Source organism: Borostomias antarcticus (assembly GCF_949987555.1).
Source record: "Borostomias antarcticus genome assembly, chromosome: 5".
NCBI classification, from domain to species: domain Eukaryota; kingdom Metazoa; phylum Chordata; class Actinopteri; order Stomiiformes; family Stomiidae; genus Borostomias; species Borostomias antarcticus.
Window position 1 is genome coordinate 6,434,271 of NC_140238.1, and position 19,474 is coordinate 6,453,744.

General features: G+C 43.5%; 1 protein-coding gene across 1 annotated transcript; it reads left to right on the forward strand.

Annotated features, from left to right (window-relative positions):
* Positions 1 to 431: 431 nt before the first annotated feature.
* rtn4ip1 (reticulon 4 interacting protein 1) lies at positions 432 to 17,537 on the forward strand (the record flags this gene model as incomplete). The annotated part of the gene is made up of 9 exons (XM_084438866.1): positions 432 to 609; positions 1,473 to 1,624; positions 2,258 to 2,326; positions 7,851 to 7,975; positions 8,130 to 8,178; positions 8,704 to 8,840; positions 9,246 to 9,429; positions 13,636 to 13,728; positions 17,412 to 17,537. The coding sequence occupies exons 1-9, from the start codon at positions 453 to 455 to the stop codon at positions 17,535 to 17,537; spliced, it is 1,092 nt and encodes a 363-aa protein (XP_084294992.1). The 5' UTR covers positions 432 to 452.
* Between the last annotated feature and the right edge of the window lie 1,937 nt (positions 17,538 to 19,474).

Below are 19,474 nucleotides of genomic sequence, written 5' to 3' on the forward strand. Positions count from 1 at the left end.
CCAATTGGATACGTGGAAGCAGTCAGATTCTAGTGGAGGAAGAGTTGATCTGGACCTGGATGCTAGCTAGCTGACTGAAAACATCTGTGTTGAAAAATAACCTTACATCGCGTAAATTGTGTAAATACGTGTTAGAGTGGCTAAGGTTATCTAGATATCTTTGCAAATCTGTGAACCATTTTACAACGAGTATTTACGCAGATGACATTGCAGCTCACCTTGCGTAGCCTACTCTCCAGAGCGCATTCATTCATTGATTGTAGTCTACCAGTGTGCAAGTGTAAAATCAAGCGAGGTTAGCTAATACTAGGCTACAATTTCGAAAGCTTAGAATGCATCATTCGAGAAGATTGGCGTGTAGTCGGTGGTATACTTGTTTTAAACGAGCACCTGTGACAACAGTAGTTTCCAATGGTGGGCAGATGAGACTGTTTAACACATCTAATAATCGCATGTCAATCATGCCTGCTTGGGTTATCGACAGATATGGGGGTAACGATGTCCTACGATTCACTAAAAACGCCAGTTTCCCTGTCATCCACTATCCAAATGAGGTCGTAGTCAAAGTCCATGCTGCAGGTCTCAATCCCATTGATGTCAGCATGAGAGGTGAGTCACGAGTCACCAACTGTATGCGGTCATGTGGTTTTTCAGACGAATTTCCAATGTTCCCTAACTTCCCTTGTATGGTGGGCTAGCCTATGTGCCTTCTACAAGTGGGGTAGGCTACAGTCTCTTCGATTCATAAAATAAATAATCCAAAATACGATTTTGTGAACCCCCTTGGAATTTAACTTCTGTGTTTTGCATATCTCCTTTCTGCACAGAAAAAGACATGTCATCTTAATAGAATTACCACAGTATTGCAGTAACAACTCCCAGAGATTTTTACTCTCAAAGAGTGACAGCCTAGTCTTTTCTCTGTCAGACAGTGTGGGCTATGGTTACTCATGCACACTGTTAAATGTCAAGGACGTTTACCACCATTCAGATAATGACTTCTCTTTTTCATAGAATAGAAAGTTAAGCTCAGCACATTACATTGCTGGGAAAGTAGACTATGACTCAGTTTGTGCTTTACATGGTGTTGATTCATCCTGCTACACATTCTACTATGAACAAAGGGAAGTGTGGAGGATGTGGGAGACTGCACTGTTGCTTTTCCTGGCTACCTCCACTTAGTTATGAATACAATAGCAAACGAGTATTGCAGCCTATTGGTCTGAATCAGAAACAACACTTATACAGTATGTGCAATAACAACATCTTAACTCTCTTGGCTCACATTTATCTTCTGAAGCAAAATGTTGCTTCTAGAATTGGTTCTCTATGGTCACTTTTATCCTCCATCATCAACGTTGTGCTTCTGAACGGTAAACGGTCTGATCGTGGTTTTCTCTGCACTGTAGGTCGATTTGATTTTAGGCCACAGGCTAAGCCTTTTTCATGTCTTCCTGTTTGTGGCCTTCCAGGTGGCTATGGGGCTGCCACCCTAGCCATGAAGCGAGACCCTCTGAACATCAACCAGAGGGGCAGTGAGTTCCCACTCATCCTGGGCAGAGACGTGTCTGGGGTCATCATGGAACGCGGCGTGGACGTGGCCTACTTCAAAGAGGGCGATGAGGTAACGACAAGCCTCCGGCGTGCAAAGGGGTTGCTTTTTTTTTTTTTTCTGAGTGGAGAGGTTCGAGCAGTTTTGACTCTTTGTGAGCACAGGTGTATTGTTTTGCATAGGAGGATGCATAGGAGGATGCATAGGAGGAGTTAAGTTGGATATACACACAGTATGAGGGTGTTTGCCTTCGGTGTGTGTTTGTGTGTTTGTGTGTTTGTGTGTGTGTGTGTGTGTGTGTGTGTGTGTGTGTGTGTGTGTGTTGTGAATCTGAATCTAGGGTCCACCCATGAAGACGTGTCATCACCTATTTATTTAAAGGGATGTGACAGTAGGCCACTGTCTGTTTTCTCTCTCTTCTGTCAGCTCTTTGTTTACTTACTCCCAAGAGTTGCTGAAATGTGGAGCAGCGCATCGCACCTTATATAACTGCACCACCTCAGGGCCAGCTGGCTGATGCATCGTCAACGAAATACAATCCCGTCATTCAATAGCAGTAGCATAATTTGCATGGAAATGATGGCTGAAAAGACGTCACCCTGGAATATAGGCCTGTGCAATCCACGCTCTTCCTTACGGGCCATATTCATGGAAAAGTACTGTCATGAAAGGCGTTATTATTAAGCCATTGTTTGTCTTTTACAGGTGTGGGCGGCTGTTCCACCTTGGAAGCAAGGCAGCTTGGCAGAGTTTGTGGTTCTTAGTGCCAATGAGGTATTGTGTTTTTGTCCTACGCAAGCCAATCGGTCGCTATCGAAAAACAAGAGCAATGACAGTGCATTCGGTTTCATAACGCACTGAAGGGCTCTTTTTTTTTTATAATGACCAGCTGGCCGTACATTATCCTGCTTATTACACGGCTATTGACCAACAACATTAATAGAGAGAAAATATTGATTAGGGTTAGGATTATGATGTTTATTTTTTAGCTTCAGTGAAAAAAAAATGAAGCAACTGTTGGCTTCAGCTATGAAAAATCGTCCCTAGCAACACTGCTGCTTTGCTCCGTAGCAACATGGCACCATTCACCATCGGCCAGAGGTGAAATTATATCTTATATTCCTGCTACTTGATCCGACACCATTCAACTACAGCTATTTGAGGCCAATGGCACTGAAATGGCACCAGCAGAAACATTACACTTTGTCTTTCTTCAGCAAACTTAACGTTAGATAACAACAGTCGAACAGTGTGTTGCCCTTAGCAGCGGACAATATTGCTCTCTTGCCCCTAACGTTGTTCAGTTATTGAGAAATATTTGACCGTACTGTAGAATGTACAGTATTGATTGCCCAATCAGAACTGAGTATTTCAAAGCGCTGTGTAATAAATAACAGTATTTTGTTTTAGTCTCAAATTGCTCTTCCTCTTTCTGTGGCTTTCTTGTTAACGAAAAAATAAATAAATAGAGTACCATACAGTTAAGTCCATAAATATTTGGACATTGACACAGTTTTCATCATTTTGGCTCTGTACATCACCACAATGGATTTGAAATGAAACAATCAAGATGTGCCTTAAGTGCAGACTTTCAGCTTTCATTTGAGGGGATTTACATCCAAATCAGATGAACGGTGTAGGAATTGCAACCAATTTTATACGTGGTCTTCCCTTTTTAAGGAACCAAAAGTAATTGGACAATTGGCTGCTCAGCTTTTCCGTGGCCATGGTGTGTATTATCTCGTTATTTCATTTACAAGGAGCAGATGAAAGGTCTAGAGTTAATTTCAAGTTTGGTACTTGCATTTGGGATCTGTTGCTGTCAACTCTCAATATGAAATGCAAAGAGCTGTCAATATCAGTGAGGCAAGCCATCATTAGGCCGGAAAATCAAAACAACTGTGGTGGATGACAGAATAATTATTTCCTTGAGGAAGAAAGACCCGTTCACAACAGTGGGCCAGATCAAGAACACTCCCCAGGAGGAAGACAGATCAAGAACACTCCCCAGGAGGAAGGAGTATCTGTGTTAAAGTCAACAATCAAGAGAAGACTTCACCAGAGTAATTACAGAGGGTTCACTACAAGATATAAACCATTAGTGAGCCTCAAAAACAGGAACCCTAACCCTAACCCTAACCCACAGGAAGTTGGCAAAACACATCTAAAAAAGCCTGTACAGTTCTGGAACAACATCCTATGGACAGATGAGACAAAGATCAACTTGTACCAGAATGATGGGAAGAGCAGAGTATGGAGAAGGGAAGGAACTGCTCATGTTCCAAAGCATACCACCTCATCAGTGAAGCATGATGGGGGAAGTGTTATGACGTGGGCATGTATAGTTCATAGAAAAAACATGTTCACTCCCGCACTCATTTTGCTCTCTGCTTTTATTGACGATGTTTCGGCTTAGACGTTTCTCAAGACAATGGTTCAGACAATGAGCTGAGCACATTTCATGCCACCCCAAATAATATTGTCATAAAGTCAGACTTCCTAGGAAGAAGAAGAAGATTCAGAACATTGGGAAATACAAGAGGGACCAGCAGATGAGGCTAACCGGCCTCTAAAGATTCAGAACATTGGGAAATACAAGAGGGACCAGCAGATGAGGCTAACCGGCCTCTAAAGATTCAGAACATTGGGAAATACAAGAGGGACCAGCAGATGAGGCTAACCGGCCTCTAAAGATTCAGAACATTGGGAAATACAAGAGGGACCAGCAGATGAGGCTAACCGGCCTCTAAAGATTCAGAACATTGGGAAATACAAGAGGGACCAGCAGATGAGGCTAACCGGCCTCTAAAGATTCAGAACATTGGGAAATACAAGAGGGACCAGCAGATGAGGCTGACCGGCCTCTAAAGATTCAGAACATTGGGAAATACAAGAGGGACCAGCAGATTAGGCTGACCGGCCTCTAAAGATTCAGAACATTGGGAAATACAAGAGGGACCAGCAGATGAGGCTGACCGGCCTCTAAAGATTCAGAACATTGGGAAATACAAGAGGGACCAGCAGATGAGGCTAACCGGCCTCTAAAGATTCAGAACATTGGGAAATACAAGAGGGACCAGCAGATGAGGCTAACCGGCCTCTAAAGATTCAGAACATTGGGAAATACAAGAGGGACTGGCAGCTGACGTTGCCTGGCCCCTAATGACTGTCATGTTCTTATATAGGCCTACTAAACAGACCCGTCTCTAGGGCTCATAGGGGGGCATATGAACTGCATGAAGGGGCACAATTATTATTAACTATTTTTTTTAATATGATATGCTTTTATATTTGTGCAGCACTGACATGTATACTGAGCTCTCTCGTTCTCCCTCTGACTGATAGTATGTTGAACTGTGCAACATATGCCGATGCCCGGAGAATTTTTCTAGTGTTGAAAAGGAGTTTTCACACGTTGCGGTAGATTTCCTCTAAGATGTCTCCACAGACATAAGGTGTGATAACAAGGTGTGATAACAGTCAGTATGGCTCCAGTATGGCCTGGAGTGTAACGCTCAGCTTGACTCCCAACTGAAATCCCACTTCGGTAACCACTACGTTTGCGTAACTTCCTTTTTCAGTACAGCAGCCGTCAAACAGAAAAAAACCATACCATTGTTTCATAATGTCTTCATTTCTAAGGAATCGAAAGTTAGTATTTTTAATTTAACAGAAAATACTATGATTAATAAAAAAAAAATCATGTTATTAATTAACTCATTCATTAAACTATGGGCGCCAGTGGGGAGGCACTGGCACTTTCGGGGTGGGCCAGTTACCCTCAGGCCCGCTCATAGCGACGGCCATGCTACTAAATAATGTATATTGTTGTGGGGACGTGGTGTGGGGTAGCCTGATATCAGACAGAATGTCAGCTCGTTACACTCCTGTAATCTTCAAGAATCAGTCTGCATCACCCTGGGCACAAACTCACAAAGTTACACCACAGGCAAGTCTAAATAGTTTCCACAAAATGTTAAAGGCACCACGAGGGGTAAAAAACTACACCATAGACTAAACAATAAAACCAAGGTACACACTCAACAAGTGGAGAACATAAGACAAAGCTTACTGTACAAACTTAGTGTACAAGATGACACAGGAAACACCCAGTGATCAAGTTGAAAATTAGCATAATAGGACAGCATTAATATACTGTATGGTAGGTAAGAGTTCTCTATGTTATCTAAAACATGCCTCATCTCAAATAATCCTACAAAAAGGTTTGCATAATTCAGAGCCATAGTTGTGCCCATTGCTGTTCCTTTAATTTGTAAATAAAAATCCTTATCAACACTAAAATAATTCTTTGTTAGTACAATTTCAGCTGCCTCGATTAGAAATGCATTGAACTGTGTCTGTTTCTGCTCTGCCATTTAAAAAGAGGTTTAGGGCTTCTAGCCCTCCTTGGAGGAGAATATTACAATAAAGACTTCTTGTGATGTACTCTCAGAGACTCCAGGATATCATTAGAATATTACAATAAAGATGTCTTGTGATGTACTCTCAGAGACTCCAGGATATCATTAGAATATTACAATAAAGATGTCTTGTGATGTACTCTCAGAGACTCCAGGATATCATTAGAATATTAAGATAAAGACGTCTTGTGATGTACTCTCAGAGACTCCAGGATATCATTAGAATATTACAATAAAGATGTCTTGTGATGTACTCTCAGAGACTCCAGGATATCATTAGAATATTACAATAAAGACGTCTTGTGATGTACTCTCAGAGACTCCAGGATATCATTAGAATATTAAGATAAAGATGTCTTGTGATGTACTCTCAGAGACTCCAGGATATCATTAGAATATTACAATAAAGACGTCTTGTGATGTACTCTCAGAGACTCCAGGATATCATTAGCGTGGGCAAACAAAGGGCTTGATAGGGTGATCAACAAATACTGAGAGTGCTGCCACAAGGGAATTTATACTGTACCAGCAAAACATGTCTTCCATTCCATAGATCTATGAATGTTTGGTAATGTATACAGTACAGGAATCATTGGTGATTTTTTTGGTAGGAAATCTAAGTTCTTTTTAGTGATAAGGACTTTATCTAGTGCTGCATCTAGAAAGTCTTTAACTTCCATTTGGAATGATTTTGTTTATTTCTTGTGTTTCTTCAGAGAGGTGCTACTGTATGTTGCATGGGTGGGCATTTATAGCTGCCAATGGAACTGGTTCTTTTGCATTTATTGATGATGTGAATGCTGACAAAAGCAGCAGGATGAATTCTGAAGTGTCTCAGGCAATATTATCTGCTCATACTCAGCCAAATGCTTCAGAACTCATTGGATGGCGCTTCACAGTGCAGATGGACAATGACCTGAAGCATACTGCGAAAGCAACCAGAGTATTTCAAAGCAAAGAAGTGGAATGTTGTGTAGTGGCCAAGTCAATCACCTGACCTGAATCCAATTGAGTGTGCATTTCACTTGCTGAAGACAAAACTGAAGGGAAACTGCAAAAAGAACAAGCAGTAACTGAAGGCAGTTGCTGTAGAGGCCTGGTAGAGTGTCACCAGGGACCAAACCCAGCATCTAGTGATGTCTATGGGCTCCAGACTTCAGACTGTCATTGACAGCAAAATGATTTCCAACCAAATATTAAAAAGGACCATTTGATTTATGATTGTTAGTTTACCCAATTACCTTTGGTCTCTTAAAAAGGAGGGTACCACATATACATTTTTTGTAATTCCTACCTCCTTTCACCAGATTTGGATGTAAACTCTCAAATTAAAGCTGAAAGTATGCACTTAATGGACATATTGAATGTTTCATTCCAAATCCGTTGTGGTGATATACAGAGCCAAAATTATGAAAATTGTGTCAATGTTCAAATATTTATAGTATTTGTACGAATATGAACTGGTATTAGTACATGGCATCATACATTTACATTTTGTTGCCAGTGCTATGTGGTCTCTAGGGGTTTTTAACTTTGAGACAGGAAGTTGCAAGTAACTATTCCATGCTGATGATTAGAGAAGCAGGCTTATTTATTACAAGCGCATTGTGTTGCCTCTGTGTATGAAATGCGCTATACAAATAAAGTTTGATTTGTTTAGATTTGATTGGATAACCCTCTCATTAAAGCAGCTTTCTGTGTGATGAGAAGCCACATTGGCAGCAGTTAGGACCTGTAGACACGCTGCTCAGTTTTGAGTTGGCGCACTCCGCAGGTTTTTAACCCCTTTCATGAGCTGATGACTGACAGTTTCACACAGCGACAGGTCCGGCGAGGGGGTGCTGTTGTAATCGGCGGCCATTTTGTGTCCACGGCAGGTGGGCCGTAAACCAAAGTCGTTGAGCCACACGGAGGCGGCGGCTGTGCCCTACGTGGCGGCCACGGCCTGGTCAGCCATTGTTAACACAGGAGGACTCAACAAGGACAACTGTGCTAAGAAGCGGTAGGTTGTCCTGTTCACCTTTGTCTGCGGGCTTAAGATACAGACTCACACACACACACACAATTAGGCCAGACAGTGGCATAGCTATAAACCATGATCCATATGATCATACATGTAGGCATGGTTATGAGACCTTCTCTCTGTCCTTATACAGCATTCTCATCCTCGGAGGATCAGGTGGGGTCGGGACGTTTGCCATACAGGTGATTATTGATCAATAACGACTAAAAAGGCAGTAAAGCACACACACACACAAACACAGAAGCATACAGTAGAGTGAAAGTCAATTTCAATGCACTGAAACAAGGGACAAGTTGTCATCAACTACATTCTACCTTCCCATTCATACTCAGCCTCATTCACTTTATTAACATCATAATACCTACAGTAAATATACCCCCATACCTCACCAGACAACAAAGACAATTACAGTGTGGTAAATGGTGTTTTATAAAGGTATAGTGTTATATAACACTAAATGTAAATCTAAATGTTAGGCCTGTAATATACACCCAACGTGGCAACCTAAATCAGCACATGCAGCTCACATTACACAACATTAAATGTCATTTGATATTTTTGTACCATCTTGTCGATGGAGCTGGTGTTGTATATATTGTTGTACCATATACAACTAGTTTGTGTGTGTGTGTGTGTGTGAGAGAGAGAGAGAGAGAGAGAGAGAGTGAGAAAGAGAAATAAAAACTACTAAATTCTGATATCCGCAGTTGGTGAAGTCCTGGGGAGCCCATGTGACAGTGACCTGCTCCCAGAATGCCGAGCGGCTGGTGAGGGCACTGGGGGCTGATCACATGGTGGACTACACAGCTGGTCCTGTGGAGGTGCCGTTGAGGGCGTTGGAAAAGTGAGCAGGGTGGCGAATACACACACACACACACACACACACACACACACACACACACACACACACACTATAAACACGCTATATAAATAAAACTTACTTACTTACTACTACTTACACAGATAATACGATGTTCCTTGACAGGAAGGTGCATTCCATGGGTCAGAGCTCTGTAATTTTTTCTTATTCTAAGCCAGAGCAAAATCTCATTAGAGAGTGTGGGAAAATATTTTTCTCCAAGTTGAAAACTCACACATTATTTACCCCCTTCCCATCTCTGCGATTCTCTTTCTCTCTCTCTCTCTCTCCCCCTCCCTACCTCTCTCCCTTCATCCCTCTCACTCTCTTTCTCTCTCTCTCCCTTCCTCCCCTCTTCCTCTCCGCTGTACCCCCCTCCCCCTCTCCCAGGTTTGATCTGATACTAGATAACATCGGAGGGGACACGGAGCGCTGGGCGCTGGCTCTGCTCAAGCCCTGGTGCGGCGCCAAGTACGTCACCTTGGTAACGCCTTTCCTACAGAACACCGACCTGCTGGGCATCGCAGACGGAATGGTGCAGACAGGCTTCACCGTGGCAACCAAGGCCCTGAAGGTAACCGTGGCAGCAGCTCGGGTGGGGATGGTTAAACCTGCCGCGAGATCTGCTCGATAGGCCTACACGTTAACTGATTGGCTGCTTAGAGAGCCCCCTCAATTTGGTGGGCCAGTGGGATAGTTACTGACAAACTTGGCACTTGGCAGCACACAGGAACTGAGAGAGGTAGCCTCAAATCGCAAACCATTTCATCGGCTTGGCGGTGCATATCGTAACGCTTTCCCATTGCGATGTATCCCGTTACGATATGTTGTCACATGCCTAATAATAATATGTTGCATTTGCAATGCGCCCTCCAAAGAAGCTTGAAATGCTAAACAAGCAAGCCCCCCGCCAATCTTATATTCCGTTAGCCCATCCCAACTGGCATCCTTTGTGACCGTAAAGTCCTTTGAATTGCCCTAATGGCACTAGTGTGTGTGTGTGTGTGTGTGTGTGTGTGTGTGTGTGTGTGTGTGTATGTGACACTTCTGAAGATTGTTCCATAGGAACATTGCAAAATAACTGAAAGACCTCTAGCACTATCCAACAGACCTCTAGCACTATCAAACCCTTGAGGCCTTCATGATTGTCCCCAAATCCGATGACATCGGGGGGGGACGGTAGCTATTAAAATTTTGTTCATCCGTTCGTCTGGCCGTCCTATGAGATACACCAGAGCCCAACAAAGTTAGTCACGCCCTCAGGTCGGGAGTCTTGGGAGAGATCGTTAGGCACACAGCGGTGGCTCCAACTTCCACGTTCGTTTTCTGAGTTCAGCACTCAAGACAGAACGAACATTTCTGTGAAGCACGGGTGAACGAAACCCAATGCTCAGGAGCTACACACAGCAGTGCTTCCAACTTCCGTGTTCATGTTTCGAGTACTCGGTGCTGAAGGACACACTCGAGACGAAACAAGCATCTTTGAGAAGCATGGATGAATGAAACCTAATGCTCAGAAGCTACATATGTGTCATAGTACAGTACACTGAACCCTTTGTTTTAGGTGCAAACGGTCAGACATTTTACATATGCAGCATAACACTGCAAATACTGACTGGTGCCCATTGCCTCTTTGCCGGACAATTGAGGAGAGTCATTTGTGCAGTTTTCTGGATTTCTAAAATTAAAAGAAAATTATGATTATTACTGCTTCCAGCAAGTAGCCAACCCAAACATAACTAACTGCTACTGTACAGTACGTATGTTCGTCCATAGTGACAAACAAGGAGCCCTACAGTAGTAGCTGGCAAGCAAGTCAACTTAGCTAACGTTACCTAGTGAGCCATTAATTATATTGTACAGCTTGTTTATGCTCCTGTTGAAGTGCATCAATGTATGCAAGTTTGTCCTAATAGTAAATTACCATTAGAAAAAAACTTGCAAATGACTTCTAAATATGTACACTTGCTTCCACTGCTTCATTGATACAAAGGGGCCGTACATCATTGGTGGTGGACAACATGTCTACTACTGTATTAAAGACATCATTCTAGCCTACTGTACATGATAAATGTTGGCTTGAAGTTACATGTGACCTACATTCTGTATAGGCACCAGAAACTAAAAAGGAGGAAGGAAGTGAGGATTTGGGGAAGGAGGGTGGTTGTTTAGGAAACCCCAGAAAGAACGGCCGGGTCTCGTCCCCCACTGAAGGTGAAACGGTTTTTTTGCCCTCTGTCTGAAAGTGAGAGAGTGAGATGCATTGATAGAGTGCCGATAGAAGGAGAAATTGTGGGGTGTTTGCCGTTAACGTATAACTGTAACCAACAGTCAATGAACACAGCATCTCATCTCACCTGTATCTCTTCATGAGCATCTGACATCTACTTCTCCCCCTTGCTTATGCTCTCATTTTAATATGGGATTTCCCTGTTCAATTAAAGGAGGGATGAAATTTAAATGAGGCGTTAGTCACCAGTTTCGTTCCCTCGCTGCCTCCCCTCTGTCTTTGTCGTCCTTAAAAAGCTAGTTGGCCCTCTCAATCTTTCCCCTGCCTATCTTTCCCCATCCGTCCGCCTCGAATGTTCACTCTCTCTCTCTCTGTCTCCATCTCTCACGCTGCCTCTTTCTATATGCCTTCCTTCTTTCCTCCCTCCCTCCCCTCCTTCCCCTCCCTCCACGGTCTCCGATGTCCAGAGGTGCAACCGGATATCTCAACACGCCATGTCCCAGTGGCTCCACCTCTCCCCTTCGCCGTGATCTCCTGCCCCCCCCCCTCCTCTGAACACCTAGGCTGAGGTGGAAGGTGGAGGTGGTAAACGCCTAGGCTGAGGTAGAAGGTAGAGGTGGTAAACGCCTAGGCTGAGGTGGAAGGTGGAGGTGGTAAACGCCTAGGCTGAGGTGGAAGGTGGAGGTGGTAAACGCCTAGGCTGAGGTAGAAGGTAGAGGTGGTAAACGCCTAGGCTGAGGTGGAAGGTGGAGGTGGTAAACGCCTAGGCTGAGGTGGAAGGTGGAGGTGGTACACACCTAGGCTGAGACCGGGGTGGAAGTTTCTGTGTTAGCTCTTCAGTAGTGAACATGGCCTACATCCTGCCATTGGTGGAAAACATAACCCCGGGGCCTCAGTAAAACAAAGCCCACTCCATTGTTGCAGGGAGCGCTGACCCTATGTCAAAGTAGTAAGGTAGTTTGGGTAGAGAAGATATGGGTTACATCCCCTGGGAGGGAGCATGTTACAGTGCGCATCGCCTCCAGGGGCCCGGAACGGCACTTATTCCATTAGAAATTAGGTTTTTGTTTGTGCCTAAATGGCACCTGTAGCACTATTACATACTGTAATGTGTGTGCTATGTTTGATAATATTATGCAGTTTAGTGTAGGTCTTGCGTCTGGGATTAGGCTTGAGCCATCTGTGGAGTTTCTGAGTGACACTCATTGTGGAACTTCAGTGGCTCTTCAGAGAATGCATTGTGATAAACATATGGGCAGCTGCTATACAGTTGATAGTAACGATCATCAAAGCCGGCTCCCGTGTTTGATGCCACAACGTTGTACAGTATGTGACCTGAACATGTCTGAATGTAAAAGCTGACTGGAAAAAGTAGATGACGGATGCACATTGTGGTTTGTCTCCACAGGAAACTACACACCCAAATTTGTTCTTTGCCGACCTCTCTTTACACAAACGCACACCACCACCACATACGTGCAGAAACACACAGTACACAAACGGTAGTCTCACATTCTTGGAAACATTCTGAGAAAGCTAGAGCACCAACAACCGGTTAACCAGATAAAACGCCCCCATTTTCCAAATCTCCCCAGCGGCTCCATGTTCTGTAACTCCTCTTGCCCACCCCCCACCCACCTCCCCCCCCCGACACATGACCCACAATCCAAGCCCACCACCGTCTCACTTTCCTCAGTAGCCTGATTACAAAGGAAGTCTATATGACTGTAGGGGCATGAATGGAGTGTCATATTTGTGTCACCGAGGGAAGATAGACTAATCTGCCATCACACCGTGGGAGGGGTACATGTCATAATGGCATAGCTGGTGATCAAGGACAGATATGTATGCTTTTGTAATGTGATATTTTTTCCGAGCACCTATTTAGAATTAAACTGCATGTTTAAAGGCACGGAATACTGTACCTATCATACGTAAATTATAATCATCTATGTTTTGCACCTTTTGGTGTTTGGTAGTGTGAACCTAGTGAAAACCTTCCTCTCAATTGACCCAGCATTTTATCTCCACCTAATTGGTTGGAGGGGGATCTATTAAAATGGGCTCATTACACAAGCTGTACCAGAGCCCACCACTGGGGGTGTTAGCCACAGTTCATTTTTCCCATTGCCACTACATATTGCTTTGTACACACAAAAAATGATACTTTGTGTCTCAGTAAAAATATAGTAGGTTCTACTCAGGGGCCCTTCTATTTTCCAAATCTACAGACTTGAGGAGCTTCCTTGTTTGTCTGTTCCTTGTTCTATCTGTACATGTAATGATTCTCATAGGTTAAGGTTAGTGAAGTGGTTAGGTGCATTGTGGGTAAAGTTATTGATAGTTGGCTTCGCCTCGTGAGGTAATTAGTCCCTACATCGTGCATTATTTATCGATAACAGCACACCTCGTCATGTATTATCTCTTACATACTGTATGATGCACACCTCAGAACATATCTGTGTGTGTAAGCTGTAAATATTCAACTCGTATTCATACTGTACGATTTACAACATAATCTAACCTTCACCCCTTTTCTACTCCTTCCAGCACTTAACCAAGGGGGTGCACTATCGCTGGGGGTTTTTCGCACCTAACGGACCCGTCTTGGATGAAATCAGCGAGATGGTGGATGCAGGAAAGGTATCGTTCAGTGTGGATGATATGTTGAAGCTTCACTGAGTCATTTTGTATCTTAAAGGAGTAGTAAAGGGAAAATGCATGTTTAGCCATGTTTTATGGTTACTTATGATCATATACAATGGTTCAGATCAAAAAGTTGACAAAACTAGCACTTTTGAGAAAGTCTGATAATTGCTCTACCACCGTTTTGGTCATACAATGGATGTGGGTGGGCACCTTGAAAAATCATTCAAAAAACATCACCCAACTGTATGTGTAGCCTATGTTATGCCCCATAATATGTTACTGTCCTTTGCTTTTGCAAATTAAAGGACTCAAATTTTAGAGAAATCCAATTTGTTGATTAACCATTCATCTTCCCCTCAGCTATTCTGGCTTTGAAGCTTGTGCTTGTGCTCATAACACAAATAACTTAGTAAGGTCCGTTATACTGGAATCAAACTCAAGTGTAAAAAGACTAAATGCAGAGATACACATACAGTAGTCTGTCAGAGATCTATTCAGATCTTCAGTGGTCTTTTCATCGACACTGCTATTTAATATAAAGATTGAGAAACTCCCACTAGAACATTTATGCATCCTATTGTTCCCATGTCTCCATACGGCCAATGAGGTGCATGGTTACAGTAGTCAGATATTAAAATGCATCTTAAAAGAATGATTAGGGCCCCATTGTTGATTGTGCTGCTGGCTTACTATAAATGTTGACCTACTAGGCTACACCAACTGTTTCCATTTACAAACAACAAACAAACATCTTTATTTGTCATGTGTGAAGCACACATCACATGGGGTAGGGAGGTGGCAATGCCGAGTCACACAATGAATGACTGGAGCATCCACCAATGAAATTCTTCTCCTGCTCTCAACCCATCCCCTAGTCCCTCCCCCAAGGGCAGCCGAGAGCAGACAGTGGGCAGCGTTCATGGGCTGAACCCAGGGACCAATCCAAGTGCTCTTGTTCTTCTTGCTGTGAGGCAACAATGCTAAGTACTGTGCCACCGTGAGATGTTTTGGGGTTCAGTGTCTTGCTCATAGAGACTTTGATCCCTAGCCGGCCGTACTGGCTCATTAATCAATACTCAAAATACTGTGGAATTATTAGCTGTATTGATCTCAGATCTCCTAAAACATATTTCTTGATTCACTTAAAGCGGTTATTGTTTTGTAGCAGCACAATAGGGCCCAGTACACATCATATTAAACAACTACATAGATACAGTAAGTGAAAGAAGTTGTGCTTTATTAGCCCTTGTGAGAAATATCAAAGAATGCATAAGCATGTTCACCTGCGACGAGTCACCAGCATGGAGATCATCAAATATTGACGGTTCATGGTTATTTGATCTGATACAAGTGACGACCTCCACTATTTACGGAAGCAGACCTGACTGATGGTAATGTGTTGTTTGATCCCTGGCGTGTAGCACTATATCCTGTCAGCCTTTTTGGTCAACTTCTTTCCCTGTCAGTTAACACAGATTACTGATATACTGTAGTTGTGATAAGACCTGTGGAAAAATATAATAAATAGTTGAAAATGTACAAATAATGCTCACTTACGTCAGCCTGAAACGTGTCACATTAGTGGGGTTTGTACTTCTAGAACTATTTGATTGGCTGTGTTGAGTCAGGCAAGCCAATCAAGCTCAGCTTTAATAGTTTAGAATGCATCCATTATTAGGCTTATATACTATTAGAGCTACACTGTAGATTATAGATGCAGTATAGGTAGGTAGGTAGTACTTTATTGATCCCCAGTGGGAAATTGCTGTGTTACAGTACAGCAGCAGTATACAAGAAGCACAATCAAAACGATACAAATGTAAGTACAAATTTACAGTATGCAAAATATACAAGAAATCAATAAACTAGTGTAACAAAAAATAAACAATAGACTGCCTAAATGCCTATACTGTCCAAACATGCCTAGCTTGTGCAAGATACAAGTAAGTATACTTATAAGTATAGATGTTAATTACGGCAATATTGTTTCTGATACGTTAATTATCTGCAGCTCGAAAACATTACATCCCTGATGAAATGTTACAAATGTTGCAGGCGTAATCCACCCTTCCCACAACAGCATCAGAAGCAGCAATAATGGCACCTTTTCACAACAGTATTCACTGTAATCACATCTTTAAAAAACACTGGTCTATCAAAGGATATCTTGTTATTAAAAAAGTGGGTGCCCCACCCCAGTGACCCACTAGTATTAGTGACTGCAAACACACACACACACACACACACACACACACACACACACACACACACAGTGAAGTGTGTCACACCTCCCCCTGGGCAAGGACTCGCCCCTTAGTCTCGATCACTGCTGGAAGTGATCAGATATCGTTCAGAGATGCGTCTAGCCTAGATCATGTATGTGTGAGGGTGTCTTTAAACAGGATCCTTTTGAATACACATGGCTGTTTTGACCCAAAAAAACACAACTTCAAACACAACAACTTCACAGGTAGAGTGCTGAGAAATGACTACACCTGCCGAATGTCAACTTCATACATCGGCCGGTTGTCAAGATCATCATGGTCAAGCTCGTCTTGCTCAATACAACCAGTACAATCCTACCAGAAGAAACAAAGCAGACATGCTCGGATGTTGTTCGAAGTTCAAACCTTATTTTTCTGTTTATATACCCGATAAGCACTGTAGATCCATTCAGTCTGTTGGCTGCTTGGAAAGAGGCACTGATGGACAAACCACTGTAACCCTTACCGGCAAACCAATACATTTGGTTATTGTGCTTAGCACTGATTTGTATAATTTACATCATATCTATTTAGTCTATGTGACCATAGGAACATTATTTAAATTTACAAAAACATACACGCCCCCCCCCGCCAAGCATTGGTACGGCCAGTCAGTCGGTGGCAATCTGTCAGATGATGACCGGCCGTCTCGGACCGTGCTGAGTAGCCAGGCGGCTGGAATGCCAGCGTAATCCCTGCTCCTAGGCCCTCTAATCCAGACCTTTTGTCCCGGGCCCCCGGGTCGGCTCCCTGGCCTGGGACGGGAGCGGATAGCTGTCGCTGCCAGCGGGTATTACAGAAGCCCGCCGCCATGACATCATTGGCTCCTGCGCTCTGTTCCGTTCAGACAGCGACGCGCCACAATCGGGAGGTTCTGAGAGAACAGTCGGGCGCAGAGAGAGCGGAGGAAGAAGAGAGATCTGGGAAATACACTTGTCTGTGTTATTGACAAATACCAGGGTCTTACCGAGATGGTGTTTGCTAGAGTATATTTACAGTAGCAATATTCAGATAAAAGAAAGAAATGTAACAGTGTAAATGAGGTATGAGTGTGTGTGTGTGTGTAACAGTCCAAATGATGTATGAGTGTGTAACAGTTTAAATGATGTATGAGTGTGTCAAAATGAGGTGTGTGTGTGGGGGGGTAAGAACTGTGAGGGCTGGGTGTTTAGTTTCCTGTCTAGGAATCCAGAGTACATCATCTGTTCTTTTTCACTTTAAGCCTCATTTGATACCTGTTAGCAAACCTGCTGTCAGCTACTGATGTCTGTGTGTACACATTGCACAATTCAAGACTTTGTGTCAACATAAACACGTACAGGTGCCTGTACATTTTCAACTCACTGAATGCACCCGTGTCTGACATCACTTCTTGTTCCAGTGTCTGACAACTTCCTGTCCTGGTTCCCCTAGATTCGGGCGGTGGTGGAGGAAGAGTTCCGGTTCTCCCAGGTGCCCCAGGCCTTCCAGAAGCTGGAGAAAGGTCATGCCCGCGGGAAGACCGTCATCCACATTAGCAGCGGAGCCTCGTCCGAGTAACCACGGCAACTAGGGATACACCCCACCATCCTACAGTACAATATTTATGGGATGTGTTGCAGTTGACTCAAAGGGCTTTCTTCCCACCACTGACTACGTAAGAAAAAATGAATGATTGAATCTCTAAAGAGCAATAAAGCAGGAATGTAGTCATTTTGGAGTATTAATGCAAAGAGGCCACTGGTGTGAGATCCTCAGCATGAGCCTTACTGTATGGAAGCCCAGAGTGGACTTTGGATTTGGGAACGTTCTGCAATGTTCTGTTCATGAGTGGTATCACCGAAGCTCATAGCTTCATAAGGACAAGTGAGATGATTATGGCGGCGTGACAATGAGAGGATGTATTACAGTACGTCATGTGGAGATGAGATTAATATGGATCTTGCCACAGTTCAGTGTATGCGATGATTCACTGTGAACAATACAAACCAGAAAACAAATAAATGTTTATTAATTTCAAATGTAACAACATTTTTCTGAAATGCATACAGTATGTACATTCAGGACACAGTGGTAACCAGTAGTATTGTTGTAGTGCTGAAATGGCTCTTTAATCCTATGAATAAAATCTATACACCTGCCACCTACCACAACTTCACACTGATAACCACAAACTGTGCAACATCTGCCAAATAAAATAATACAGTTCAGGATCCTGTTTTTTTCTATATTCTCCTAAAATTCTTTAACTATAATGTTGGGAATCCATCTTTGACATGTACCGTGACTGTAGACTAACCCTAAAACACAAATGGGAAGCAGTTCTGTCAAATCCAGAATCTCTGTATAAGAAAATATACATATCAACAATAAAATGGTACCACAAATACTTTAAAGAGATCAAAGAGAGTAAAAGCAGCATCAACACAGGGCTTGAATCTCAGTATGCTATGGGTACAAGTACAAAGACCAGGCAGTACAGTAGCTTTTTGGTATGCTCTGTTTCTGCTGGAGGCCCGAGGCAAATCAACAAATAAAAGTCGTACGTAAGTAAATGGAAAAATTAGCAGTGATAGGATTCCTATCCGTCACTGATGAAAGCTCACAGCGCGTGGTAGGATATTGCTTCGGTTTGCATTCTTTGTCAGTGACGTGGATATTCCAGGGTGTTCAGGAATGCAAGACCGTTGCATTGTAGCTCACAAAAAATGTGAATCACAGATCAACCTTGGAGACCACTGAGCTCAATTTATAACCTTAACTGGCAAGTATGACAAGGATATGGGTCCCACGGTGGAGCTGCATCACAGAGCTCTGTCCTCCATGGCAGAGCTGTATCAGAGAGACCCATGGCAGAGCTGCGCCATGGAGCACTGAGGCCCATGGCAGAGCTGCACCATGGAGCACTGAGGCCCATGGCAGAGCTGCACCATGGAGCACTGAGGCCCATGGCAGAGCTGCACCATGGAGCACTGAGGCCCATGGCAGAGCTGCACCATGGAGCACTGAGGCCCATGGCAGAGCTGCACCATGGAGCACTGAGGCCCATGGCAGAGCTGCACCATGGAGCACTGAGGCCCATGGCAGAGCTGCACCATGGAGCACTGAGGCCCATGGCAGAGCTGCACCATGGAGCACTGAGGCCCATGGCAGAGCTGCACCATGGAGCACTGAGGCCCATGGCAGAGCTGCACCATGGAGCACTGAGTCTCATGGCAGAGCTGCATTCTAGGGCTCTAAGTCACATTGCTTTGTAGAAGCAGAATCATTACAGAATCTCCAGGGACCATCTTTGGTTCTGCTTCCTCTCATCACAGGTGCTGAGAATCACTTGGTGTTTGTCATACTGTTGACCGCCTGGAAAGACAAAACAAAATAAAACATACATTTGGGAGTTTTCTTCTTCTTCCACATCTATATGAATTAAGATAAGGTATATGAATTAAGATAAGGTATGTGTGTGTGTGTATGTATGTATGTATGTATGTAGGTATGTG